At 51.3% G+C, this 27,993-nt stretch overlaps 10 protein-coding genes across 10 annotated transcripts; 7 read left to right on the top strand and 3 right to left on the bottom strand.

The window, feature by feature from the left end:
• Positions 1-481: 481 nt before the first annotated feature.
• CCMA1212_009865 (uncharacterized protein) lies at positions 482-2,831 on the bottom strand (the record flags this gene model as incomplete). The annotated part of the gene is made up of 7 exons (XM_073706929.1): positions 482-940; positions 1,005-1,654; positions 1,731-2,108; positions 2,167-2,271; positions 2,340-2,407; positions 2,477-2,601; positions 2,679-2,831. 7 exons carry the CDS (start codon positions 2,829-2,831, stop codon positions 482-484), a joined length of 1,938 nt encoding a protein of 645 aa, XP_073554619.1.
• A 6,850-nt stretch (positions 2,832-9,681) lies between these two features.
• On the top strand, positions 9,682-11,202 carry CCMA1212_009864 (Peptidase M20 domain-containing protein 2; the record flags this gene model as incomplete). The annotated part of the gene is made up of 1 exon (XM_073706928.1): positions 9,682-11,202. One exon carries the CDS (start codon positions 9,682-9,684, stop codon positions 11,200-11,202), a length of 1,521 nt encoding a protein of 506 aa, XP_073554620.1.
• A 1,096-nt stretch (positions 11,203-12,298) lies between these two features.
• Positions 12,299-12,580, top strand: CCMA1212_009863 (uncharacterized protein; the record flags this gene model as incomplete). Its single annotated transcript, XM_073706927.1, has 1 exon — positions 12,299-12,580. The coding sequence occupies one exon, from the start codon at positions 12,299-12,301 to the stop codon at positions 12,578-12,580; it is 282 nt and encodes a 93-aa protein (XP_073554625.1).
• A 687-nt stretch (positions 12,581-13,267) lies between these two features.
• Positions 13,268-14,987, top strand: CCMA1212_009862 (Secondary metabolism regulator LAE1; the record flags this gene model as incomplete). The annotated part of the gene is made up of 9 exons (XM_073706926.1): positions 13,268-13,375; positions 13,465-13,631; positions 13,723-13,764; positions 13,853-13,922; positions 13,997-14,024; positions 14,088-14,100; positions 14,161-14,250; positions 14,341-14,683; positions 14,742-14,987. 9 exons carry the CDS (start codon positions 13,268-13,270, stop codon positions 14,985-14,987), a joined length of 1,107 nt encoding a protein of 368 aa, XP_073554626.1.
• A 1,444-nt stretch (positions 14,988-16,431) lies between these two features.
• Positions 16,432-17,283, top strand: CCMA1212_009861 (Alanyl-tRNA editing protein AlaX-L; the record flags this gene model as incomplete). Its single annotated transcript, XM_073706925.1, has 1 exon — positions 16,432-17,283. The coding sequence occupies one exon, from the start codon at positions 16,432-16,434 to the stop codon at positions 17,281-17,283; it is 852 nt and encodes a 283-aa protein (XP_073554623.1).
• An 800-nt stretch (positions 17,284-18,083) lies between these two features.
• Positions 18,084-19,637, top strand: CCMA1212_009860 (Succinate-semialdehyde dehydrogenase [NADP]; the record flags this gene model as incomplete). Its single annotated transcript, XM_073706924.1, has 1 exon — positions 18,084-19,637. The coding sequence occupies one exon, from the start codon at positions 18,084-18,086 to the stop codon at positions 19,635-19,637; it is 1,554 nt and encodes a 517-aa protein (XP_073554624.1).
• A 192-nt stretch (positions 19,638-19,829) lies between these two features.
• On the bottom strand, positions 19,830-20,627 carry CCMA1212_009859 (4-formylbenzenesulfonate dehydrogenase TsaC1/TsaC2; the record flags this gene model as incomplete). Its single annotated transcript, XM_073706923.1, has 2 exons — positions 19,830-20,001; positions 20,056-20,627. The coding sequence occupies 2 exons, from the start codon at positions 20,625-20,627 to the stop codon at positions 19,830-19,832; spliced, it is 744 nt and encodes a 247-aa protein (XP_073554566.1).
• Positions 20,628-21,361: 734 nt separating this feature from the next.
• CCMA1212_009858 (3-isopropylmalate dehydrogenase) lies at positions 21,362-22,504 on the top strand (the record flags this gene model as incomplete). Its single annotated transcript, XM_073706922.1, has 1 exon — positions 21,362-22,504. One exon carries the CDS (start codon positions 21,362-21,364, stop codon positions 22,502-22,504), a length of 1,143 nt encoding a protein of 380 aa, XP_073554565.1.
• A 301-nt stretch (positions 22,505-22,805) lies between these two features.
• Positions 22,806-24,441, bottom strand: CCMA1212_009857 (Pantothenate transporter liz1; the record flags this gene model as incomplete). Its single annotated transcript, XM_073706921.1, has 4 exons — positions 22,806-22,952; positions 23,030-24,077; positions 24,153-24,256; positions 24,319-24,441. The coding sequence occupies 4 exons, from the start codon at positions 24,439-24,441 to the stop codon at positions 22,806-22,808; spliced, it is 1,422 nt and encodes a 473-aa protein (XP_073554573.1).
• Positions 24,442-25,885: 1,444 nt separating this feature from the next.
• On the top strand, positions 25,886-27,543 carry CCMA1212_009856 (uncharacterized protein; the record flags this gene model as incomplete). Its single annotated transcript, XM_073706920.1, has 2 exons — positions 25,886-26,069; positions 26,291-27,543. The coding sequence occupies 2 exons, from the start codon at positions 25,886-25,888 to the stop codon at positions 27,541-27,543; spliced, it is 1,437 nt and encodes a 478-aa protein (XP_073554572.1).
• Between the last annotated feature and the right edge of the window lie 450 nt (positions 27,544-27,993).

Genomic DNA, 27,993 nt, shown 5'->3' with positions numbered 1-27,993 from the left:
TTCTTAGCATTTCGGGGAAGATGCAACGGCTTGGCTCAATGCGTGCGTATTCCGCATGTCTTGAATCGAACGCGCCTAAAGAAGCGCCAAATCTGACTCGGAAAGTTTGTATGACAGTGCGTGTATATATATATGGTAATTTGTGACAAAGCACGACACAAATATCAACGATTGAAATCTTAAAGGACGAAAAGTAGGCAAAGACTTGGCGTCAGCGTTGTGAGAAATGTTTATAAGTATCGTATGATGGTATCCGAGTGAAACAGATTGCTGTCATTTCTTCATCTCAGAGCAGGCGATTATTCCACGGCAGCGACAGTAAAATGCATGAAAATCTCTTGAGTGGTATCATATATCCAAACACTTTCGCTCGCTAATATTTTGCCTTTGTATTATACATTAGATACAGGCTTCACTCTGAAGCCTGTTGTCCATTTGAAAAGGGCAATCCCTCTGCGTCAACGGAAATGCTTCCAAAGGATCAAACATACTCATGGCCGGGCTGAGACTGAGGTGCCGGGTGATACTCGTAGGGCATTCCAGCTGCTCCAGAATACGAAGTCGAGCCCTCCATGTTGCTGACCATCGGCTGCGCATGCTCGGAATCGTTGTTCGACTCGGACTGATTGGTTCCACGACGCAACGGCCTAGGGCTGCCTCCTTTGAAGAACAGAGGAGTATCGCGACGGATATGGGTGAGAAGAAGCACAATGGCCCAGGCGATGCAGAGCGTGGGAAGCAGCCACGGAGTGCTCAGATATCTGTCCAGCTGGTCCGAGTTTAGGTTGAGGAGAGCAGTAAGGGCCATGCCGAGCGCCAAAAGGAAGTAAATAACCGTACGGATGACATGCCAAGGCTTCCAGGGAGTCACGCGGGCAACGACGGAGAGAAGCACCATCAGCGCCAGACAAACACCAGCTGCGACGTAGCCATATGTGAACTATGCATATCAAGTGGTTAGCCTATAGCATGGGCAAACTGCCGACATACGAAGAGAAACATACCACCAGGTTGTATCGGTCCCAAGTTGCTTGGTCAATCTGAGCTGAAAAATCGGCAGCCGATTGGTTGACCTCTTCTCCCGTTTCCCGCTGTTCCTTGACCGCTTCGGCCTCAAGATCGATTTCAAAGTTCGTAAAGACGCTATTCTCCATCGCAGTCACCAGGGCCTCTATAATGGTCGAGAAGAGGTCCGTGGTTTTATCTCTCGGCAGCTCGTAGTTTTCATCCGTCAAGGCGTCGGCCCATTTAGGCCAGAAAGAATTCGGAATGTTGGTGATGTTGTCCAGAGCCTCCTGGAAGACATACTGGGTATCGGAATATTTTGGAGGATATAGCTTGAAGAAGCTGGCAATTTCGTCGGTCATGTTTTGCTGTACCAGCTCGCTGGTAGCACGAGGTAGCCTCGCTGGATCAAACACTATCCAGTTGGCTGCCAGGTGGTTGAACACATCGACCACCTTGGACCACTGGATGAACTGCGTAAATCCCTGCAAAAAGAGGACGAGCGCTAGGTGGAACGGGAAATGGAGCATGGTCCAGATCATCTGACGCACGGGTGGGAGGTGTGACGCCTTCATCCAGTCGAAGTAGATCAAAAAGATCATATATGTCGTTGCAACGCCGGCGGTCAGGATTCCGATAGTCATAGCGTCTATATATAGTAATTCTGGTTAGAGATTCACTTCAAGATGACGACAGTCAAAAGCAGCGAGATAAGATCAACTTACCCCAAGAGTCAGGGGCATCGACGATAATCACCACCTTGTCGGCTATGACGACAATGCTGTCACCGAGAATGATGACACTCAGAAGAAACATCCGATTCATAAGATGGGTCTTGGAAAGGCTGAGAACCGAATAGTGTATCGAGAGACCAAAGGTCAAGAGGGCCTCCATGGCACCCACGATATACCAGGTGACAAACACGTTGCTGTGGTGGGTGTCGGTGAAGCGAAAAGTGACGCCGAGGTAGATCATGGCAGCGATGAAGTGGATGGACATTTGGAGGTAGAATGCCAAGTGGACTTTCTTGAACTTCCTAACGTGCCAAAGGATACTGCCGTATTCAATGGTCAATCCCAAACGAGATGCCATCAGGATCAGAGCTAAAAGAAGTAGTGAGTACATGTTCCCTATCTGAGTGTGAGAAATCGTTTCGCGTACACATTGCTCTCATCGTCGCTGCTTGCTGGTTGCTCGGATCGAACTTCGGAGCGACGACGGCGAATCCAACAAAGGCTCCAAGGTGAATAGCTCGAACGACTCGCTCTGCACCCATTTGTTAGAACAGAGCGCAAGTTGGTATCATCATAGGATTAGCGCAAAAGGAGGCGAACCGAAAATGCTGTCCGTTACGAAGCGAACATCGTAGAGGCCGACGACGAGCCAAGTGATCCACAGCATGCTGTGCAGCGGGGGTTAAGAAAATGTCTGAACATGCGCGGCTGAGGATGGAATGCCTCGCAAAACTCACCAGAAGTATCCGATGTAAGATGCAACTCGCTCGTGGCTTGTTACTGACTGCGTCTTGGAGAACACGGCGTAGTTGGCGGCAAAGAACAGGTCGGTGAAAACTTCCAGCGTGCCAGCTTCTTCGTGCTGCGTGTTGATAGGAACCCATTAGAAAAGCATGTCCGAATAGTAAAGCGACCTCGACGAAGGAATCATTAACTCACTCTCGCGAACTCGATCGATGTGTCCGTGTAGCGATCTCCAAACTCGCTCAGATTCGGCATCTCCGCGCCCCTCTCAGAGCCTAGTACAACCGGACTCTTCATAAGCCGAAGCTTCTCACGAGTGGTGAGCTCGTGACTGTCTTTCTCCGTCATCTTGGCCAGCAATTGCGGTCTTGACAGACTCCAATTCGCCCTTTGCAGAAAACTGATGAGATGTGAATGCCAAGAGAAAGGTTTGGTAATGAAGGTGCCGGCTTTGTGGTATTAATACCTTGCTACGACTGCCGGGATCGCACTCGCTCCCGACTACCTAATGGACCAGTCATCACTCACCATTGATGGAATGAGCGGCTTTACCATGAACTTCAATTGGTCTACTTATCCCATCTTGGACATAATCGTGACCACCAGTCAAGGATCATCTGCTGCAAACTACGGCCCCAAACTGCCAAAGGCCCTGCAAGAGCCTCATCTTTGAGACCACGGAGTTCTCCACCCACAGACACTATTCCCAGCTCTGCCCCCCTCCAAGCTCCCCATAGGGACGTGACGAAGGGTATGAAACCATTTTCGACAGTGCTCTCTGTCGTAGGCTAATATGGCGTTCTGCCCCCGGTTGGAGCTGGCCTGATGGAACCTTGCATGCAGTAAGCGCGTAGCCTGGTACAAAAATAGGTCTGCAGCGGATAGCTTTTACGCCAAGTTTCATGCTTTCCAGTGAATGGCACCCCGATCAAGTTCTATAAGACGCCCTATTGGCCCTGTAGAGAGCCTTACAGTTGGAGGAGAAGCCGGTCCAAAAGATCGGGGCTGTGTCTATGCGGCAGTCTGTATTGAGATCCAGTATAGATGAGGGGTGCTGGCACAAACATGATAGCGAGGAAAGACTTGGAGCAAGAGATCTTCCGGGCAGCTGAAGAGTCCCAATTCGGCGGCAAAGGTGGAAGCCGTATAGGTACCTGCTCATCAAGCGGCGGCATGCACTATGTTCTGCGGTACGAATCTGCCAGTGAAGCAAACTTGGATGTCATGGCTTGCTAGTCAAGGCATCGATAACCACTGAAATTACCTTGGGAATTGTCTTCAACAGTTGTTGGTTTCTGGATCAACTGAATAAGCAGCTGCTGCAACCACGTTGGCGAAATAGACAAGTAGGGTGCCCCTGGCCAAATTATGGACGTTGGGCAGGTAATTAGCCTCCGTCGTGTCAACTTTTGGTGGCCTCGCGAGCTATTACTAGTGCTGACTGAAGCTTGCACGAACATGTGGCTGAGCCGCTTCTCCCCAAACGAAGGTAACGGCATCAGCTCCCACTCTGCAGATTCTTCAGTAAAGGTTGTCTTTCTCACTTGTCTAGAATAACAAGAAAAGCCTGGAGAACATTAACAAGTTCTCTAGAGCGAGTATTGCTGTTTCTAATTCACGGACGTTGTAGCAAGAACGAAGCTTTGTTGCTCCTTGTACGCACAGTAGTACCAGGGGACCAGGTTGTTGTTGCATTTGGGCTGGATCCCAGAAGCTCGGGTAGGGCTTCGGCTAGGTGGTGATTATGGAGCGTTCTCCATACACTAGCGACGTGCAGGCATTTCGGAGACTGTTCGTCTTTTTGAAGAAGAGTAACCAGAATCGCCATGGGGGCAGCAGAGAAGGGAGACTCTTGAGGTGTCTACCCGTAACGAAGGATAAACACGACACTTCCTGTCTCGACTGATAGGAATAGTCGGCCAGCATTTCGACTTGAAACAGCCCTGCACGTACATTCATCCAATGAATCATGCACTTGCCACTTTCATCGAACGCAAGAAGGCAGCATATTCCACCAATCGCTTCCTTCAGGTGGAGATTAGGTGTAAGCACCTCGTCTTCAGACAGCTGATGATTGTGATTGACTGCGCCTGGCGATATCGTCTACCGAGTTACTGAGAACGATTATTAATCTGTATTACAAGTCCACATCATTTGTTGAACAGAGGACAAATTACTCCGTATCATCGCGTGCTATTCTTCTCTGTTAATGTCGGCCTGTAATGAGTGGCGAGTTTGAGACAACGAGCCCAGAGGCTCCTATCCCAAAGGCTTTCACTGCGAGTCCGATTCCACGAGCCGAATCTAGTATTATATGTAGGCCCCTTGCCAATTGTGATCTTCATACTGATTGCCATGCATCGACCGCCAGTAAGCCATCGTTTATACTCACCCTATAAAAAGCCTTTCACGAATAAGTGTGTATCCGCTCTTCTCCTCTAGCGGCAACTTCGCTGACTTGCTCATGGGTCGCAACGCAGGTACAAGGCGATTTCTTCGTGCTTCATCTCCAAGGCCACAGATCATTTGGCAATGGCCAACCCCTTGAAGAGCACTCCTTGCGAGCCTGCGACCCAAGCACTGACTTGACACCACCTCTCCATGCTCCATCTGAGGTATGAAGCTAGATACTGACAGCTTGCTCTTGCCAGAAAGAGGTATATTCGACGAATGTGGAGATTGCAGGGTTGAGTGACACCGTCTGTCGTAGCAGCGTGCCATCAGCTTGGTCATCCGGTCAACAGTTTCTGTACAGGTCTAGATCAGCAAGTCCGTTCATGTTTCACGTCGAGGTAGATTGACAGCATCAGAACAGATGATGAGGTCCTTCTATAGCAAATGACTCTCCGAGAGGTGTTACACTATTACGCTAAAGCTAGGCCTGCCAGAAAGCTCCTGTTAATAAAGCACTTCTTTAAGTTCTATTCGCAAACCTTAATAATCCCTTCTAAGTGGGTAATAAGAATTATAGTATTCTAAATTAAAGGGCTGTGAAGTTAAGGCCCTTCCTTCTAGCAGGAAGTGTGAGTAAAGACCTGTATATGGCAGCTTGCTCTTGCCAGAAAGAGGTATATTTAACGAATGTGGAGATTGCAGGGTTAAGTGACACTGTCTGTTATAGCAGCGTGCTATTAGCTTAGTTATCTAGTTAACAGTTTCTATATAGGTCTAAATTAGCAAGTCTGTTTATATTTTATATTAAGGTAGATTAATAGTATTAGAATAGATAATAAGGTCCTTTTATAGTAAATAACTCTTTAAGAGGTATTACGCTGTTACGCTAAAGCTAGGCCTGCTAGAAAGCTCTTATTAATAGAGCACTTCTTCAAGTTCTATTCGCGAACCTTAATAATCCCTTCTTAATGGGTAATAAGAATCACGGTATTCTAAATTAAAGGGCTGTGAAGTTAAGGCCCTTCCTTCCAGCAGGAAGTGTGAGTAGAGACCTGTATATGGCGACACATCTCTGGCAGGTCATTGCTCAACACACTCCCATGTTCCATGCCAGGCAGCTGAATCATATCCCATTCTTCCGTCATGTAAAGTACAGAGCAGTGGTAAAATGTAAGCAAGAATCGTCTTTCCTTTTCACACCGGGTCTAGATATCCCTACAAGCGACGGCCCCACCAATGATCGAGGTTACTTTGGGCCACCCGTAGACATATGAGTTAGAATGGAAGACTTTCATCATAGCGCAGTCACATAGCCTGAAATGGAGCTGATGATGGGGTTGTGATGTTACAACACGTTTGGGGCGACTATTGCATGGATGATTGTGATTTGTGATCGGGACTTCTACGAGAATGGTAATCGCTGCTGGAATCAGAAAATGCAGGAGCCGAGTCACGGGCATAACATGCGAGTGGTACACCTATCATTTACAGAATATGCGATGATCAAACTCCGACACGATTCTTTACCTTAGTGTATGCGGCTTCCCCTGGATGATACTTCCAAATGCCGCAAAAGCCGTAAAGCCGTTCAGTCACAATCTCATTCCCGTCTCAGCTAATGGTAAGGGCGACCATGCCAGGCGTAGAATGACCTTGGCATCAGAGGTGAGTTCCTATTCGCTGTGCCATGTTCAAGTAAGCATCTCAAAGGAAGCAGTCATAATCTCACCAGGTTATCAGCAGTTGATTGGGAGAGGTACGGTTAGTTAGAGACGCAGGAATTGTTATAAGTATGATTAGCATGTTCTGATATGGCCAGACCAAACAATAATCATCCTTCTGTTCGAGATCTGATAACTGGACTCCCTAGCAAATGTGAACAATATCGGATTTAGCCTTTTTGTTGCCCACCTTGTTTGCACTGTATCGAATGCAGTTATAACATTTGGACAGCTTACGAAAGCTATTTGATTGGCGGTGTATAAACCTTGGGAGCGCTAGCCAAAGAGCCTCTTGTTTTAGGAGGCTTAAACATGGGTCTACGAAGTAGACGGGATTAGGTTCTGCAACCATTGAGCATGAGTGACGCCACTCAGTAATGAGAGCGCAAATTCCAAGGCAGTAAGAGACTTCAACATACGATCACAGACCAGTCGTGTAATCAATTGGTATTCACTCACACTTTGAACTCCGGGCCGTCCCTGATTCCATGAACAACCACTTCAGAAAAGATAGTCAAAAGTTGAGGTGCAACTGGCAGATCCTTATATTTCGTCAATGGTACCTGGCCTTTGCCTTCACGATGCTAATATCGACGTACTTTGCATCCCTACACTTTTCGAGCTGTGGCATTATTGCGTCGGCTCTGAATGCTCTGCCAATCTATAGCAATCTCTGTGACACAATTACCTCAGAAAACTTTTATCGAGTTTGGTGAAATCGATGAAATCGTGTAAGAGGAGCGTGAAGCTATCGTTCTAGCATTATATATGCTCTGAATTAGTCTTCAAGATGATGGATCGTCGAGTATTATATAAGGGTTGGAGGATTTCATATGCTCCTTTCCCATAGATAATATGCCTCTTTGAACTCCATCAATTGGCCGAAATATCATCATTTGTAAGTGGCGGTGGAGATGCATACTTACACTTTCTACTTTTACCTGGATGTTCGAGGCCGTTCGCCCCAAGGCACTCGCAATTGAAGCCCCTGACGCTTCTCCATGGGTTTGCTTACGTCCCAATGATCATGCCCTTGAGATGTAACGAGATGTGAGAAATTCGGGTAGTACATACTTCGTAAATTTCAATGTAATTCTGAGGTTTTCATAGCGCAGAATGCAAATGTCGAAACGTCTGAAGTATCATAGGATGCGGTATTACACACGGAATATTTTGAAGCGATGCCGAGTTCTCAGCGGCTGCCTTTCAGTTGTCCGTTTACCCAGTCTGCTGGGATTTGAATCCTATAGCCAGGTACCCCTGCCCTGTGAGGACTTCTACATGCAAGTGTCAGCAGCATCCAAAGATAGATCAAGGAAAAGGGAGCAATGACAGGAGTTGTACCCATAGCTGCAACGTCTTTGGCCTATTGAAGCATTTGGAAAGGAAAGCACTGCGGCGTCTACACGAAGCAAAGATCTCACGCATAACTGGCGTAAAAAGGATCGCACTGCGGCTGCTGATCCGGTTGGTGCCGGGCTATTTTGTGTGCGCCACGCTGGATATTGTCCGCTAACCAGTACAGTAAGATGCTGGAAACTGGGAGCCTAATTGATAGCCAATCAATTCAAAGGGTCGGACCCGAGACACTCTTTTTTGGTCTTTCTAACGAGTTTACTACTGCGCCAGTTTGGCACGAGGAGTATAAAGTCTCGTAAAATGATGAGACTTGTAATAATATGTTATGATGATGGAATGGCCGCGATCTTGACCTGCGTGATTGCTAGTTATAGCATGAGAATAAAGGGGAGATCAGTCGTCTTACAGATAATAGACCGAGCTTAGAAACTGCGACAATCGATTGATGAATCTTGAGGCATACGTAGTCTAGCTTTCTTCTACGGACTTACAAAGACGGTTTAGTGTGTCTTGACCGACCATCCAGATCGGACTTTGAGATGTGTGTACGTGTATCCTGATGCTACCTACATACGAAGTATGCGGGAAATGCCACGTATCACTGCGTGTTCTTTGGATATCATTTTCAGTTGTCAAAGTTAGAGAACAAACGTTAATGTCCACCCGTGTCTGTTCAATTGAACCGCAAACCGCCGATGAAGTGCCAAGTGTCTTGCAAATGTGCCGAAGCTGGCCTTGCCGCTCCACCCAGAGTTGAACTAAGAAGAGTGAAGTGAGTGTACTGCTCGTAAAAAATCCTCGTCAACTGCAACAAGGATCATGGGACTCGGTCAGCCCCCTTAACATACATGACAGTCTTGTAGAAGAGGACAATGGGCATTGACTTTAGACCGTTTGTCAGAGCGATAGGAGTAATATGTATTAGCGCTAGTTGTAGGATTAAGTTTCAAAGCAACAGACACGTTTTCAGAAATGCTGCCGTTCTTCTTTACGCAACTACTTCCGGCTGCAAACGCTGTGTCTCTGTCTTGACATCACAATCATACTACGCGTAGTACATGCAGTCTGAAATTCGCCGTTGATCCACTTCCACCTGGTTGTCAACTGTCTCTAGGGCTTACATCTTCACATCCAAGCGGGACGGCCCAGGAACAGATGCAGTTGTGGATCGTCATCTCGACTTACCTGAATGACCGCGTCTTGTACTAGGAGCGGTATTGATAGCATGATTTCCCCCGGAAAAGCCTGTATATTCTTCCGTCAACCACATCCAGAGCTGAGTCCGAGTCCGCAGAACCGGATTCTCCTAGAAACGGTATCATTTCGGCACTTACTTGTGCTGGCTGGGATTGGACCTCTAGTGCTCAAGTGAGAGGGGCAAGATAGAGACACGATTGATACTAGACATGCTCATCGGAACTCGGACATGAGCAGTACTCTTGTTGATGTTACTCAAGATAGATCTCGTCATAGCCCACGGTGGGTAGATGGGGAATAGAAGCTGTGAACCATGTCTGTTTGCAATGGCTGGTCGGGAGAGCCTTGATTGCGTGTACTCCATACTGGTCTAGACGAAAGACGTCGGTGCACGAAGAAGCCGAGGAGACACCTTCCTCGAAAGCAGGAGTAGTATATAAAGTGTTGTAGATCTTGACCATCTCTGGATCCAGGAAATAGCAGCAGCACCAGCCAAGATACCAAGCACTTTTTCTCTCGACTTCAATATGCATCTGTCTTCAACCGTCCTTATGGCTGCCGCCGGAGCAGCGGCCCAGTCGACGTTCGACCTGTCCGATCTCCCAGCCTTCATCAAGTCCAGTTCGAGCACCAACTGGCCAACGCTCCTCAACATCGGCCAGCAGATCTGGAACGACCCCGAGGTTGGTCTGAACGAAACTCACGCTCACGACCGCATCGTCAATTACTTCTCCTCGATTGGGGGCTGGACGGTCTCCCCATCGGCCTATCCCGGCCTTCCCACGGCTTTCAAAGCCGAGTTCGACAACCGGCCCGCGGGATTCACCGGGGACCTGCCCACCGTGGGCTTCCTGGCCGAGTATGACGCGCTGGTGGGCATTGGCCATGCCTGCGGCCATAACCTCATTGCCCTCAATGGCATCTCAGCGGCCAAGTTTGCCAGTGAGGCGCTGGCTCACTACCAAATCCCAGGGCGCATCATCGTCATAGGTACCCCCGATGAAGAGAACGCGGCCGGCAAGTTCAAGCTCAACAACCTGGGCGCTTTCAACGGCTCGGACGTCTGGCTGATGGCCCATCCAACTGTGACGAGCGCCATTCAGCCCATGAACGCCCGCCTCAACTACTTTGCGCGCTTCGTCGGCAGCACGCACTCCGAGGCCGTTTCAAAGGCTTACGACGCCCTGGACATTGTGCAGAACCTGTCCGGCCTTCCGGGAACCAGCTCTAGCGCCGTGGGCATTGAGAACGTGGGTGTCTATGCGACCAACATCGTTCAGACCATCATTCAGCTCGGCGTCGCTGGTCTGAGCCTTGACACTGTCAGCAGCACCGTGTCCGGCATCCTCGATTCGACGTATCCTAACGTCACCTTTTCAGCGGCCACTGACGCCGATGGTGTTGCCCTGACAATCCTCGGACCTGGCGGACACGCTTCAGAAGCGACAAAGAGCCCGCTGACGCTCTCTGTGAACACCTACAATGCCCTCAAGAACACTTCCGGTGTCTCGTTCTATCTTCCAGGAAACACGTCCGCCACCGAGCTCGACATCACCATCGACTTCCGCACTCGCTACACCGCCGACCTCAACTCCGTGGCCAACTTTGCCAGCGCTGCTCTGGGCACTCTGCCCGCTGGCATCTCCCATGACGTCCAGTATCCTGCCCTAGAAGTGACTCCATTCCTCGGCCAGGCCTTCGTCGACATTGTTGGCACTCCCGACTACGGCCTGGCCAACTTCCCCTCCACCACTCTTGCTCCCGCCTCGACTGATGCCTCAGGGGTGCAAGATCCTGTGCTCGACCCCGTCACTCACGAGTTGAAGAGTGCGGCCAAGGCGGTCCTTCACGCAAACTACGGCATCTGCACGAACCCTTCGGGCGCGGGCTGTCCTTTCAACCACGAGCCGCTGTTCAAGGGGCTTGCAAACACCGACTTTGCGTATGAGCAGACGGAGATTGTGGCCAGAGCGGAGGCTCAGCTTGCGGTAGAGCTGCTGGCGGACCCCTCCCAGATGGCCCAGGCCGTTGCAATTGTGTCGAAGTAGGTTGAAGGGTATGCGATTCTTGCGTCGAATACGGAGAATGAAAGACGCAGGGGGGGGTGAATCTATGACCTGATGTAACAATAATGTAGAGAGTATGAAGTTAGACAAATCGAGACTCAACGTGCTGATGCCCGGTCATAGCTTCTTGCCGTGTGATGTAACACGAGTCTTCGCACGGGGAATGGTAAGCATCAAGCGCAGTATACTGACTGACAACAACTGTGGTCGTCGTCCATTGCTCGCACACATAACTAATGCTGCTGATGGGCTGTAGAAGCAATCATTGATTGACGATCGATCACCTAGGTAATATCTCCCAAAGCAGGGCTAAATGGGGATATTTATTTGTACTCATCTCTGCACGAGGAGGGGCAGGGCTGAAATGGTGGCGCTCAACTTCTCTATTGAACCGCCCTTTAGCGAGGCCTCAATGAAAATAAGAGAGATTCATCTCATTCGTGGCCAGTTGAGCAGTCGGCGTCCTAGCAATCATCTCTTGGACCATCCACGTTTGTTTCACGCTGTGATGATGCTGTATAACCCCCAATTCAGACAGCCACCACGTTTTTCCCTCTTTCTCTCTCTTTGAACATGTTCTTGTGGGCGGTTCTAGCCCTCCATCCACCCGATCCCTCACAAATGACGAACTTGTTCATGCAGCTGTGAATGTTCTAGCGCAACGGGTCGCACAGGCGAAAGGCGGCCTGCCGGGGAACGAGACGTTGCAGCGGTGTGGGTGCTGTTTGTCATACGAGAGAAAGGATGAAGGTTTTGCTCTGAAGATGGCTGCCTGGAAACTCAAACTGAGCTGAAGGAAATGGGCAAGTCAAGGCATTCTTTGTTTGCTTTTGTTCGTGATAGAAACTTGCAATTGTCTGTTCGTGATGGCTTCAAACTCAAGCGCCTCGTCAAGGCCATCAATGGCTGTCTCACGCCCCCTACAGACAGCTGTCCTCCTTTAAAGTCCCGTCAAGATAAAGCCCGATATCTGCAGTCGAAGCACCTCGATGCATGGCCGCGGGACGGAAAGACCAAACGCCCGCCTAGCTTCCCTGTTCTCTTTTTTCTTCAAGCTACGGAGGTGCCTCCGTCGGCGATGCTCCCGCGGATAGGTAGGGATAGGCAGCCAAATGTCACTCATCACAACTCATCTTCCCTGCCCCTGCCCCTAATGAGCTGCACACTGCTGCTAGAGCCAACAACGTTTTGTTCTCTTCTCTGCATCTTCCCCACTCTCCAAATGTCATCCTCTTCCTCCCCCCTCGTTTCTCCACGCCGATCCCACCCTCAGGCGTTCTTGAATAATCTTCATCGCCCGTCTCTCATGCGGCTTGGCCCTCTTTTCATGCTTCTCTGCTCTTCCCCGTTGGCTAGTTGATGTCGCACATACAGTACAAGCACTTACATACGACATACAGCACACTCGTTCTTCTCACAGCAGCTATGAACAACCGACTGTTGGCCGCTTCGACCGGGTAAATGACAGGCCCCTTGAAGATTGTCCTACTCTCTCGCTTGGCGACTGGGCTGAGGCAAAGACGGTGAAAACTTGACGCTGTTGCTGCTGTAGCGACTGAAAGAGATAACGAAAGCGACGCATGACTGCGTGCGAGCAACTGCATACGCTTACTCGACTAGTTGGTTGCCCATCTGCATACGAGGAAGGACGGACTGCATACATACAATCGCTGCGTGGACGCTCCGCAGACATACCGCATCCCACACACCTGCAGTTCATACGACGAGGGGGGTTTATTGGTGGAAACGCTGAACTGGCTGGTCTTTTTGTTTTCTGGAATATTTATACAGAGCGTGTCCATTACTACGCATTCGTACACATTGCCGATGTCGATCGATACCTTTCGACGGCTAACAGCCCTGCTCGGCCATCCTGCTTTCCGCCATATCCTTGCTTAATTCACCCCGAAGCTGAAGTCGAAATCTAAGGAGGAACGATACTTCACAACGAACAGGACGCAAAGCAGGGAAGAGAGAGCGGCAGAAGACGACAGAGAAAAATAAGCAGCCAAAGGAATCGCACTACTCGCTTTCACTGCCAACCGAAATGGCGGACAAAACGCCGGGAGAAAGCGCATCAGGCGCGGCTGGTGAAAGCAGCCAACAACAGGAACAGAGCCCGGAAGGCATTCTCCCAGCTGGTCACTGGCAAGAGGTTTGTGGCCTCCCATCAACGATCTGCACAGACGGATCGTATTCTTTCGTGCCAGGCAAGGAATAATCAGTGCGAACTAGGTTTCACAGAGACGAGACAACGGGCCCGAGGACGATGAAGACGACGACGACGACGACGATTCCGCTCTTGGTTCGGATGCCGGCAGCTCGACGGCCTCGATTACGTCTAGTATTCTGCAGTATCGAGAGATCCACGGACGGAGATTTCATGGCGAGACGGGCAATGTGCAGTATTGGTAGGTATCCTCAGCCACGTATTGCTAGTAAAGATTCTTGTAGAGGAGATCTGGCGTCGAGGCTGTTGCTAACTCGAATTTATGAATACAGGCAGTCCAACGATGAGGCGGCAAGCGAATCCCTAGACATGAAGTAAGCCATGGTCCGGTGATGATGTTGTTCTTGTTGAAGCGATACGCGCTGTTCGAAAGGACCGCTAACTGGTATTGCCTCGCCACAGTCATCACGTTCTTTCCATGGCATTGGGAGACAAGCTCTTCATGGCTCCCTTGAAGAAGGAAAATATCAAAGTGAATACACCTTTCCAGCATCTCACGGCGCATTATGAGACATATCGAAGCTGACACTAGATGAACTCCACTAGAAAGCTTTGGATATAGGCACCGGTACAGGTGAGTGCCGTATTACGCTTTTTAGTTCGAGATTGTCCAACTGACTTAACCCCTTCATTCCAGGGATATGGGCTATGTAAGAACCTAGAACCTCACTTTATGTGAGAACATGGACAACAAATTGATGCTCGGATAGTGATTTCGCCGACGAGTATCCTGATGCTCAGGTCATTGGCACAGATATTTCTCCCATTCAGCCAACATGGGTTCCCCCCAACCTGCAGTTGTGAGTCAACATCAGCAGCTCTGTCACAACCTTCGAGATTTCTTTCACTTTTCTCTGCAGCTGATTCTGACGTGTAATCTGAATAAACAGCGAAATCGAAGACTGCACACAAGACTGGACATTCCGCAACGAAGACTTCGACTATGTCCACATGCGATGGCTCCTCGGCAGCATCCCCGATTGGGACGCTCTCCTACAACAAGCATACCGGGTATTGAAACCCGGCGGCTGGGTTGAAAGCTTGGAGACTTCAGCCATCGTGAGGAGTGACGACGGCACCGTCACCGAGACGTCTGCCCTGGGCCAATGGGGGAAGTTTTTTCTCAATGGAGGCAAGAAGATTGGAAGGTCATTTACGGTTCTTGAGGACGAGACGCAGAGGAAGTCGATTGAGGCAGCTGGCTTTGTCGACATTCAGGAATTCAATTTCAAGGTAAGATCAGACAAAATCGCTTGCTGGTTCTGGCCCTGACAATGTTGGAACCGTACAGATGCCGATAGGAGGCTGGCCCAAGGATCCCAGATTGAAGGAGCTCGGACAATTCGCCCAGTTGGTCCTCGAGAGGGATGTAGAAGGCTACATCGTCTTCATGGCCAACACTCTTGGATGGACGCGGGAAGAGATTCTGGTCTACATTGGCATGCTGCGGCGGGAAGTTCGATCCAAGAACTTCCACGCATATTACAACCAAAAGGTGGTCTGGGCGAGAAAGCCTCTTGATGGAGAGACGGAATGAAGCTCTTTTCCATCACGTATGCATCTTTTATTCTACTAATACTAAGCCTTTGCCTTTCCTTCTTTCATCTATCAGGGGTTCGAAATCTCGACTCTATATTGAACACCGAAGCTCTCTTCCGCTCTCATCACTTTGATTCACGAAACTGCGGGGTTCTTCAAGTTTCGCCATGGTTCAGACATCGATTTGGGCATTCCTTCCTCCTCCCTTTACCGACAGTTGCTGATCCTACCAACGAGTCCTGCATTGCCGTTGCAGCTCCATCCAACCGAGGATAACTACTTTTGTACACGCGAGCAATTTACAGGAACCGCAAAATTTTCCTCGTGCAGAACGATTATCCTGCCATCGTCAGGATACTCTTCCAAAGCTCATTGGCAGATGATTGCCTGTGACGATGCCCAGAACAGGGTTCCTTCGGGGGTTGACCAAAACGAAGCTCAATGCCGCGTTGACGGGTTCCACAGGTGCTGCATCAACGGCCGTCCAACCCCATTTGGCATGCCTCTCTGTCACGTGAAGTTATCATCAACAGCATGTACAAGGACTGTATGTAATTCCATATCAAGCTGCTAGTTACTCTCTCCTGGAGTTACATGCATACTTCATGCAAGTCCTTCATACGTGGGGGTTGTTGTCATGATTAGCGAACAGGCCACCATGATCGGAATCGAAGCGAACAATCCACCGTAGACTTAGAAGGGGCGAGACGGTTATGGACATGGAGTGATGAGAGGAAGAGAGGAGAGAATTTCGGATTCACGACCGAGTGCGTTTTGATTCATGTATACGTAGCCGGACGATGGAGCACATAGTGCATGCCCAGCAACCGAATTACTTTGCCCAAGAGGCACATCTCCGACAACCGATTTGTTTCTTTTCTGAGTCGGCGCAAATAGTTCTTTCTCTCTCTTTAGTCCTTCTGCTTCCCATCGAACTGACATTCTTGATTGTTAAGTTTCTGGATTGGGTCAAGACATCTGATCGAGGCGTTCTGCCGCTAGTTTCTGAAGCTCAACCAACAGCATTCCAACACCCCCAAACAGAGAACGTTGCGAGAAGACTTTGCACATGGATTATAACCGTCGATTCTTCATCGCTCAATATCTGCAGGTAGGGCTCTGAGTATCCCGGCTTCACCAAGTGAAATCGTCCTTGGTCCCAGCCCTTGACCAAGACTATCACGATAGTTCGCACTGCGATATGAAGTGTTCAAGTCCATCGGCCACCGAACGAATAGGGCGCAGCCCCCCCACTAAACTTGTCAATTTAGGCATCGAGCCGAATTATGTCAGACATGCTTCGGCCATACATATTGGCGACATCTCAAGGCTGAGTCAACGGCACGAAGAAGGTATCAAAAGTGCGAGACTGTCAAAGTCTCACAGAGAAGAACACGAACGAGAGAAACGAAGAACAATCACGACAAGGATAAGCGGTAGCCATGGGTTCTCAAATGCCGGCAGGGACACACCTGACCTTTCACCACGACGGAAAACTGCTCACCCTCAAGACGGAGCTGGTCTCAATACGCCCCTTCTCAGGCCTGGAAGAGCAAAACCGTGCCATTTTCAAGGACGGCGCCGACGACGACTATGTCGTCGTAACCAAAGAGACTATTTTTCATCCGCAGGGCGGTGGTCAACCATCCGACGAGGGCACCATCTCAGCAACCCCATCAACAGACGACCAGACTCAGACACCCGTCGCCATCAACATTAGGGCAGCACGCATGGACGTTGTCAACGATGGCTTCGTGCTACATCTGGGTCGCTTTCAAGATCCCTCGATGGCAGAAAAGTTTCAGCCGGGAGATGTCGTCGAACAAAAAATTGACGCAGAGAAACGCCTCCTCTATTCACGACTGCACACTGCGGGCCATGTTCTCGGATCAGCCGTGAGGCATCTCCTGGAAAAGGAAATCGACGGCTTCGACGAGCTCAAGGCATCTCATTTCCCAGACAGCGCGGCATGCGAGTTCCGCGGACTGATCGAGGGCAAGTGGAAGCAGCCGATCCAGGACCGCGTTGACGAGTACATCCGCCGCTCAATGCCTGTAGAAATCGACTTTTGGACCGAAGACGACTTCCGACGGGAGGGATTAGAGCGCCTGATCCCGGACAAGAGCCTGTTGCCGCCTGGAGAGACCAAGTTCCGCGTCGTGCGGATTGTGGGAGCGGAGGTTTATCCCTGTGGAGGGACGCATGTTGACACGACGGACTTGTGCGGCGCGACGACGGTGAAGAAGATTGGGAGGAGCAAAGGCATTAGCCGGGTCAGTTACACGGTGGCTTGATGGGACTTGACCGATAGCGGATGCGGATGAAGCGAAGTTTGATGTTATGTCACCGGTATAGGATACGATTAGTCGTAGATGACGGATTATGCGCCAGGTTAGCAGATGTCGATAGATACAGGTGGCTATCAAGGGGATGACCTTCTCTGGCATTCACAAATAGAGATGGAAACTAGACGGATAGGCCGCAGGCAGCCGCCATCATCCGCACAAGTCCAACGCCATCTAAGGGTTTCTCTTCCTGTGATGCAAAAACGTGGCTTTGAGAATAGAATTGGCCGATCTGAAGCAATCTCCGACCTCGCTCAGGGCGGAAAACAACCATCCGATAAGGTGATCGCCTCAGCAACAATAGCATCTGTGTCGGCGGATGTACGGGCGAAGCCATCGCCATCAGGAAGGTTGCCTGATACGGATAGCTGACATCCCCAAACGCCACAGCCGCTTCTAAACCTCGTGAAACATGAAGCTATTGCCAATAACTCTGCGACTGCCGCCGGAAGCTGGCGATAGATTGCCTTCTTCTTACGGCGTAGCTGCGGGAAGCCACCGGCAACCCTGAAAGTTGGGGATTTTGGCCCGCACTGTTTGAACAGACACTGAGTGCCACCAGCCTCTCCGCAATATCCCCGCATGAACTGAGAATCGACGTCAGGTCCGTAGGACGTGGAAGATGTCAAGTTACAATGAGCATAACGGTAGAGATGCCACAGACTGTGACGATTTGAGCATCATCTCTTTTTGCAGCTCACCCAAGCCAAAACCTCATCCTACTGACCCCCCATCCTTTGAGATTCACCATGGGCAGCGAGTTTCCCTTCACTTTATCTGATCCTCGCCTCGGCGATCTGGACTGTCTTGTGGACGGTCAACCTGCCACTGCCAAATCCGGCAAACGCTTCCATGTTATCGATCCCGGCTCTGGGAAGTCCTGGGCATCCTGTCCAGACTGTCGCCAAGAAGACGTGGAAGCCGCCGTTCAGTCGTCTCATCGAGCTTTCCAATCGTACTCCAAATGGACGCCTAGACAGAGAGCTCAAACTTTGCTGAAATGGCACGAAGAGATCATTGCTGCACGGGATGATTTGGCCAAGATCCTCGTCTATGAGACGGGAAAGCCTCTTGCTGAGGCCTATGGCGAGATCGACTATGCAACTACCTTTACCTGGTGGTTTGTGGGTGAGGCAGAGCGCGTTCAGGGAGCTTCCATCGTCTCGGCGATTCCTGGCCGAAGGGCAGTGACCATCAAGCAGCCCATTGGTGTTGCTGCTGCTCTTGTGCCCTGGAATTTCCCAATAGCCTTGACTCTCAGAAAGGCCAGTGCCGCTCTTGCTGCTGGCTGCACCATGATTGTCAAGCCCTCGCCTGAAACCCCCATCACGGCGCTGTCCGTAGCACGACTTGCGCTGAAGGCTGGATTCCCTCCAGGAGCGCTTAATGTGTTGACGACAAGCCTTGAGGGTACGCCTGAACTAGCTGAGGCTCTCTGTTTGCATCCGCTGGTGAAAAAGGTTACCTTTACCGGAAGCACCAGAGTTGGAAAGATCATCTCCAGTCTGTGTGCGAGAAACTTGAAGAAGTCGACAATGGAGCTTGGCGGGAACTGTCCATTTATTATTTTCGAAGATGCCAACCTTGACCAGGCGCTTGGACAGTTGATGGCACTCAAGTGGCGACATGCAGGCCAGGCTTGCGTGTCTTCTAATAGAGTGTACGTTCAGCGGGGCATCTACGATAAATTTGTCGGTCTCGTTGTTCAGGCCACGTCTCAGCTGAAGATGGGCCACGGTATGGACGAGGGAGCAACGCTCGGCCCAGTCACAACACCCAGAAGCCTTGACAGGGCTGAAGAAATGGCCAAGGATGCTCTTGCAAAGGGAGCAAAGCTGGTACTCGGAACCGGCTCCAGAGATGATTCAAACAGCGGAGGCTACTTCATGGCGCCTACAATCTTGACAAACGTCACGGACGACATGCTCATGAGTCAGGACGAGATCTTTGCACCTTTGCTGGGGCTTTCGGTGTTTGACTCGGAAGAGGAGGTTGTGCAGAGGGCGAACAACACAGCCATGGGCCTGACTAGCTATGCCTTCACGAAGAACGTTGACCGGCTCTGGAGGCTGTTTGAATCACTGGAGGCAGGCATGATTGGCTTGGTAAGTAAACCCCAGGCAGCATCTATGAGAAACCTCCGGCTAATACGCTCTGTGCAGAACACCGGTAACAACTCTTCAGCAGAGGCGCCATTTGGAGGCATCAAGGAGAGCGGCTCGGGCAAGGAGAGTGGCAAAGGCGTGGCGATTGAGGAGTTTATGGTGACGAAGACCGGAACGTTTACCATTGAAGGCTTGTGAACTCAATGAGCAGTAACATATCACTAGATTGCTACGCCTCTTGTATAGCATTTGATAAATGATTGACGAAAAGTGTTTGACCTCTACTTTTAGGACATACTCATGGGCGGCAACCGCTGCAATCATAGAGGATATCTCATTTCATCTAGGCGGTCTGTTCTATCGTGCAATTAGACGACTAGTTGGTGACAATCACACACATCTCCCACCATCCACCTCTAGATTCACTCCAGTAATAAATGACGCCTCGTCGCTGGCGAGATAACAGCACGCATTGGCAATGTCCGCCGGCGTTGATGGCCGACCAAGCGGGACCGTCGACACAAAGGTCGAGATATCTGTTGATCCCAAGAAGAGGTTGGTCCTATCATACGTAGTTAGCAAAAAACCGCATTGTAACGGAAGCACATATACTAACATTCCCGTGATGCCAACCACAGGAGAAACAGCGTTGAACCGAATCTGCTTGGGGCCGTATTCGGACGCCAGCGCCTTGGTGGCCGTGATAGCCGCTCCCTTGGAGGCGCTGTACCACGCCAACCCTCCTCGAGGGCGGACTCCAGCCGTTGAAGCGATCTGAATAAAGCTGCCAGGGCGATTCTCCTTCAAGAAGTAGGGCACAATGACGTTGGTCGAAAAGTAGATGGACTTGACATTGACATTCATTACCATGTCAAACTCCTGCTCTGTCACGCCCTCCGTCGCCTTGTTGGAGTACGAAGCTCCCGCATTATTGACCACAATATCCAGCTGTCCGTACTCCTTGAGAGCCAGAGCAAGAACAGCTTCCCAGTCGCTCCGCTGAGTTACATCGGTACGTATGAAGACACCGGCGAGCTCAGAGGCGACTTGCTGGCCGACCTCTTGTGAGAGGTCCGCGACGATGACTTTTGCACCTTCTTGGGCGAATTTGGTGGCGATGCCTTTACCAAAGCCGGATGCCGCACCGGTGATGACGGCGACTTTGCCCTCGAGACGGTTTGATGGCATTTTGATGAAGTTCGAGATAGGGTTCAGTCTTCTTTTCGAAATCTAGAAACAAACAAGACTGGGTTGCTATTTTAGAGAGAGTGATGGCCGTAATTGCAAGACTTGGACTCGGACTCCTCCATCTGATTTCATATGCGACACTGAACCCCTCTCCTCTCCTTTGCATCACTTCGAAGTGCTTTCATCAAGAAAGAAAGAAACATCCAAAGCCGTATACAGTGCGGCATCTCTCCCGCTATTTTAGACCTGCCGCTCAAACAATTAGTGCTGGGCTCTTTTACTCCAAGGGGAGTGGCTGTGTGGGGGAAGCTTGTAAAGGGCGTCTTGTAATGCCCTTGCTGCGGGAACAGTAGCGGGGAGTTTGTGCGGGGAGATGCTAGTGATGGCAGACAATCGGGACATGGGGACGAAGTAAAATCTAATGGCCCGAGGGTGAATTGAGTGAGTATTATCAAGACGATACGGATCATCACCCGGAATTACGACGACTTGTCTCGGCACGGGAGGTTGAAGCTGCGGCTGAACAACTTCGTGAGAGCCGATTTCGGACCAGAAGACTCAGGTCTGACCTAGTGAAGCAGTTGCAGAGAGACAACGAGCAGCACTGATTGTAGGCAGCCAATCTTACCAGAAGAAATATCATCACCACTGCCAGAAGGATATCTAGAGTCTTTTACCCTGTATTGCACCGGGGCTTTCCTGTGTTACCATCGACAAGCCCAACTGTTTGCATCATGGCTCAAGCATTCCGCATCCTCATCCTCCCGGGTGACCACGTTGGCCCCGAAGTCATGGCCGAAGCCCTCAAAGTCCTGGACATTGTGGAAGAATGCCGCCCCAAACTCAAGTTTGAGCGCACATTTGACGTCGTTGGCGGCAGCAGCATTGACAAACACGGCGTGCCCATCACAGAAGAAGTCCTCGACAAGGCCAGCAAGGCAGACGCGGTTCTATTTGGAAGCGTGGGAGGGCCAGAGTGGGCAGACGCTTCCCCCAACCCAGAGGCAGGCATCCTGTGGCTTCGGCAGAGATTGGTTGCATTTGCCAACTTGAGGCCCTGCGAGATCCTCGTGCCGTCCCTGCTGGAAGCATCTCCCCTCAAACCGGAGATTGTCAAGGGCACCAAGTTCATCGTCGTCAGAGAAAACTGTGGCGGTGCTTACTTTGGAGACAAAGTCGAGAAGCCCGAGATCGCGTCCGATCTCTGGGTCTACAAGCCTGACGAGGTTGAGCGCTGCGCCCGAGTATCAGCAGCAGTGGCCCGAATCCTGGGCAGAACTGGGGACGGCAAAGGCGGCGGTGGCCCAGCCATCGTATGGAGCGCCGACAAGGCAAATGTCCTCGCCAGCGGGAGACTCTGGCGAAGAGTCACCCAAGACACCTTCACCAGGGAGTTTCCCGACATTGAGCTGCGGCACCAGCTCGCTGACAGCATGGCGATGCTCATGGTCAAGAACCCGCGCGGCTTCAACGGCGTCATTCACACGGACAACACCTTTGGTGACATCCTCTCCGACATCTCCGGTGGCATCGTAGGCAGTCTCGGGACGCTGCCGAGCGCGAGCATCTCGGGAATCCCCGGCCAGGGGCGCTGCAACGGAATCTACGAGCCGGTGCATGGGAGCGCGCCTGACATCGCCGGAAAGGGCATCGTCAACCCGGTCGCCCAGATCCTCAGTCTGGCGATGCTGCTGCGGTACTCGTGCGTGCTTTCTGACGAAGCTTCAGCCATTGAGAAGGCGGTTGAGACGGTGTTTGACTCGAAGGAGGCGGGAGGGCTTGGTATTCGGACACGGGACATGGGAGGCGAGGCGGGGACAGAGGAGGTCGGCGATGCTATTGCCGGAGAGCTTCGGCGACTTTTGCAAGCGAACTGAAGGATTCAAGCGTGTTTCGCATAAAAATATTGAAATGATGTGTTACAGGCATTATTACACCTCGCGCCTCATGTGTACTCAGAGGAACAAGATGGCCTCAAGGTGATATTGGGGATTTGGATGTGTGCACCCGACTGCAACGCGACTGCATGACCCCGGCACATCTCGGAACAGGTATCAGGAGACTAATACGAGATGAAAACATGATGTAAACAACGCATGTGATAGCTAGATTAAGGATGATAACATTAAGTGAACTACTTGTCAAACTGCATAACCAATGGATCCCGCACGTTTGCCGTTACTCCTTGCCCTCCACGACGAAGCTGAGACTGCCATTGATCTCCTCAACCTCACGCATCTTCTTCCTACGGCGGTCCATGTATTGCAGAATGACTGTCCAAATAGCAAGGGCAATGCTGCAGGCAATCATGGCCCACATACCGCGCTACAAAGTCACAAGTCAGCAAACGCATCCTTGATCCCACAAGAGGGACGAGGGGAACGAGAAGCAAAACAACTCACGTTAAACCACGGTGCTTCAGAGGCTCCGTAGAAAATGATGCTCCACCACGCATTCACGGCATTGTTGCCCAGGTTCATGCCGGCCAAGACGACAGCCCGGAAGACGTGCTCTTCATGTCTCATGGAGTCGTTGCACCAGGCGAAGAAGGTGGCTTGACACGCATACACCGAGCCGGCGAGGTAGTATGCTGCCATAACAACGGCGGTAGACTGGGAGCTGGTTGGATGCTGAGAGGCGACAAGGATCATGATAGACGTGGCGATGCCAACGATTCCGATCCAGTAACCGACGAGGTACCGCTTGCCGTTGAGGAAATCGGTCAGTGTCGCCCAGAACAGAGTAGACGCGATGCCAACAGCGGGAACGCCAGTTGGGTAGTTGTTCAACTGAGAAACGGTATACTTGTGTGTGGGATGGCTCTTGAGGTAGAGAGCAAGCAGAGAGTTGGACGAGAACGACTCTGTCTCGCCGGCGATAACCCAGAGCATGACGAACCCCCACCAGTACCACGAGGTGAGCACTTTTTTGAGGAAGCGGAGGGTAATGGGCGAGTGTTCCTCGATGACAGGCACACGAACCACAGCCAGGCGCTTCTCATCTTCAGTTAGATAGAAGGCGGTAGTGTTGCGAGGGGTGTCTGGGAAGAAGAAAAAGCCGTACGCTGCAACAGGGATCGTCAACAGGCCATCAACGATGAAGAGCCATCGCCACCCCGCCAGTCCGCTGCGGCCGTTGAGGCTCGAGTGAATGCCCGTCTGGATGAAACCGCCAATCATGCTACCAGCAAGGCCAGACGCTGTGAAGATGCCGCTGCGCTTGCCCAACTCGCGCTCGGTATACCAGGCGCCGAGGATGTAGTGCGTGCCGACAAAAGTCGACGCCTCGAAGATGCCCTGGAAGAAGCGGATGGCCATGATGGATTGCGGGCTGTGGACGGAGGCGGTGACCATGGTCAGGCCGCCCCAGAGGAGCATCATGGAGGGGAACCATATGCGCGGCTTGACATAGTAGAGAGAGAGATTGGAAGGAATCTGGCCCAGGACGTAGCTGTTGATACGATTCGAAGTCAGACAATTGTATACTAGTGATGAATGAAGGTCGAGTACTAGCACAGTCTCTTACCCTACTGTGAAGCAAGTGTTGATGACATTGAGCTGATTACCAACAAAGCCCAAGTCCTCCCTCATGCCGGAGACATAGGCATTGGCGAGGTTGGAGCGGTCCAGCTGGTGACTCGGTCAGCAATATGAGACATAGAGAGAAAAGAGGGCGATCACTGGTCTCGTACGTAGTTGATAAAGTAGCTCAGACAGCAGAAAGTCAAGATGAAAAAGTCAATCTTGCGTATCAGCGTAGCCTCGCCAGGCTGGTACTCTGTATGGAGATAGTCGCGAACGCGTTGACTCAGCATCTTGTGCTGCCGAGATGAGAGGTCGTGTTTTCCTTTCAGGAGACGCGGCTGTATGGAAGAAAATTTTCTTGGATATGTCCTACACTCGCCAATAAGGGCTGCGGAACAAAAACAGGCCCCTCGCAGCAGCGTTGACGGTGAATTACAAATGGGGAAAATACGAGGGTAATTGCTGCATCTTTATGATCCTTTAGAGATGCAACAATCGGCTCCTCCGTCGGATAATCGCTGCCTGTCTTGCGAAGAATCCCCAAGCTCGGCCGCTAAGGAAACGACTGTCGACCCCATGATGTTAGACGGGGGAAGGGCAAAAGTGAACCGTTTGGACTGTGCGAGAATCGTAGTGGCAAGATAAGAACTGCTGGCCTCTCCCCGTTATCTCCAAGCTCTAGTTTAGCACCCGGGTAGTACGGTAGCCAAGATTCAAGCTACGCAGTGCCAAGTTGAGTTCTCCTAATGCCGTCCATGCCCGGAGCTTCGCGCCCTTCCGACATCTTGTCGCGTGAGGTGGTGACGGAGCTGGAATCTGGAGACAAGGAGAGCGTCAGATAACACGCTTTTTGCCGGGAAGGGCTGGGCAGTTGGGACAGCAAGAGGGTTTCCAATGGTTCCGGAGCTAAACAAGTTCGCCGAGTTCGAAAATCCCTGCTTTTGGTATGGAAGGGAATCTATCTAGCGTTCATTCAACAAGCCATTTCCTTTTACTTTCGTGGGGAGTACATATGGCAGTAGCTTCTTGAAGCATGGAAATGATAGCACTAGCAGCCGTATCCGTTAGTAGTCCCAAGCCACTGACCAAGCGTTTGTCAAGTCACCAGGCCGCTGAAATCGAGGCAAAACGTGGGGAAGCACAAGGCGGCGAAGAGTCCCCCGTTTGGAAAGGGGAGGGAAGACCAAAAGCCGGGGCAGCTAGTCAGTCTATGGGGGCCCAAAGACTTTTATACGCAAGGTTAAGGTCCATTAACTCATCTCTCTTCATCAGCAATGAAGCAAGAACGGAGGTCTCCCTCCCAACGTGAGGTAGTATTTGATCTCTCCAACCTGCCTCCCCATGCAAGAGCACTAGGCCTACTAAAGTCTTGCCGAGCAATTATCAACCAGAGTCGTACTCGGCCTATAGAGCTGCGATAACGAGCACTGCAACGAGGAGAGAGAAAACCCCCCCCGCATACGGCTGAACCAGCCCGAAATCCTTCGCCCTCGCCTACATACATAGCATGCCTGGCCAATACAAGCCCTTTTATCCGCAGCGAAGACGCATCGAGGTCTGCTAAACTAAGCCAAACTATCAATCCAGCCCCTGATCTCTCTCCTTCACTTTCTCTTCCACACTTGTTCTTTCTTTGCCATCTTTTCCCCTTCCGCCCTCACACCCTTGCCTTTGCCTCTGCCCGATTTGGCAAGTTATCAAATCGACGCACGCAAGCAGGCTCCTGGAGATAACATGGCCTCCAATGCCAACGCTAGCAACACCATGGACGGGGCCTCTCATCACCAGCAGCAGCCGCAGCAGCAGCGCAGCAAGCCGGTGGGAAAGCCGCGTGGCATGCGCCGGGATCGGGACTGTCGCAGCTGCAAGCTAAGGGACGTCAAGTGCGATCTGAACAGACCTTCGTGCGGAGAAGTGGGTAGGCCCTCATCCTTGTTCTGTGAATGTTGATGCTCTGTCCCATACTATCATGCTCTTGTCGAAGCTGGCATGACATGGCCTGCTCTTCCGGGCTTCCCATGTTGTTCCCATGCCCTCATGCTTCTTGTTCCTCTTCTCACATCTCACATTTTCACCTCGTCGTATCTCCTTCATGCGAAATCTACAGCATAACAGCGCTCATCATGTAACAGTGCATAGCTGCCGGTGTCCCCTGTGGAGGCTACCCCCAGCGAGTCATCTGGGTCGGTTCCACCTCGTCCGCGAAAGACGCCTCCCCCGCGACCTCAACCGCACCCTCGCGTGCCCAGCGACAAGCCAGAATTCATCAGTCAACGCTGTCTCCGTCCAGCGACTCCAGTCTCACTCCGGAGCGCCCCCCTGACCGACCCCCAGACTCTTCGTTGTCGCCTCCAGAGCGATTGGTGTCCAGCCCTGGAGACGAGCCTATCAATTGGGCCGAAGCCGACCAGAACAGCTTCATCCGCCCGTTGGTCTCGCTGTGCCAGCAAATCATCTCGTTGGATGGCGACGCCCTGAGCAGTAACCACTACCTGTCCGTCGAGGCTCTACGCCTCATCTCGCGGCTACGCGACTTCGTTCAAGCTCGAATCGATGGACACCCGGCTCGAGCCCCGAGCGATTTTTGGGAGTCAGAGACCATGGCAAGGTACCGGCTGGATGCCCTCATGAGCCTCAAGGACACGCTCAGGGCCACTAACCCGTTTGCCTTTATCGGCATCGCGGCTTTTGCCTTCTTCGAGGTGTGCGACAGCGGTTTCGGCCACTGGCAGCGCCATCTATACGGGGCAAAGTCGCTGCTGGACTTTCACTGCAAGAGCCGCGAGGAATTAGATACCCTATCTAAGAGCGTTACCGGTCTGGGGGAGATGGTCGTTCGGCTAGTGTGGTTCGACACCTGCGGCAGCATCATCAGGGGCACGACAGACCTCATCTTTGAGCCCTGGCATCGTGAACTCTTGACAGAGAGCTTCTTCCGCACCGTCGGATGCGCTTCAGACACATTTCATCTGTTCACGCGCGTGGCCAGTGGCGAAGTTGCGTCCAACCCGTCTACCAGCGCGATTCTCGCCATGGAGCAACTGCTCAAGCTGGGCCAGGGCTCCTCGGACTGGGACCGCTCGGCGGATGCTTATCGCTGTGCGGGGGTCATTGCCGTCCTCACCAGGGTCAGCGATAAACCATCGACGGAGTCGACGATCTCGCTGGCTGTGGATCGGACGTGCCAAATCATTGCGGCAACGCCGTCATCTTCGCAGTTCTACATACACATGGCTGTTCCGGCGTATCTGGCCGGCATCAACGCAAGCTCAATGAAGCAGTGTGATGTGATTCGGGCCTATTGGCACAACTGCAATCATGCTGGTGTCCGACGCTATCCGGATGGTTTAGCAAGATGTGAGGATCGTTGGAAGATCAAAGGGTTGGTCTAATCTCGGAGCTGTCTTCTTTTCTTTCTGTGGAAATTAGCGATGGATCTGTTGTTTTTCTCTTTCTTTTCTCTATCTTGCGATTTTGCGTTCTCGTTGGAAGGCTATACACGGGACGACTTAAAAGGATACCAGCTGTGTATAGCAGCAGGGAGTGGATCAGCGTATTGGGTTTTCGATTTTCCACTTAACTTTTATGGAATGCAGCCAGCGGGTTATATCTCTTGATTACTTTATATCGTATAATGAGAGTTCGAACAACGATGAGCTGAATTCTCTTGTCGTCTACTACTTACTCGTACGTAACGTCGTCTTGCAAGCATACCCAGGTACGAACATGACCATGTAAGTCACCGAGCTGCTCCTTTAGTGCAACTGTGCGTCCGCATTGCCGAGATTCGTCCATCTTGACATGTCCACCCCTCGTTGGTTCTGCAGTCACAGATCAGACTG

This window comes from Trichoderma ghanense (assembly GCF_004382785.1).
Source record: "Trichoderma ghanense strain CCMA-1212 chromosome Unknown scaffold_19, whole genome shotgun sequence".
In the NCBI taxonomy this organism is placed as follows: domain Eukaryota; kingdom Fungi; phylum Ascomycota; class Sordariomycetes; order Hypocreales; family Hypocreaceae; genus Trichoderma; species Trichoderma ghanense.
Note: the sequence above shows the minus strand (reverse complement) of the source record. Positions and strands in the feature narration are given on the sequence as shown.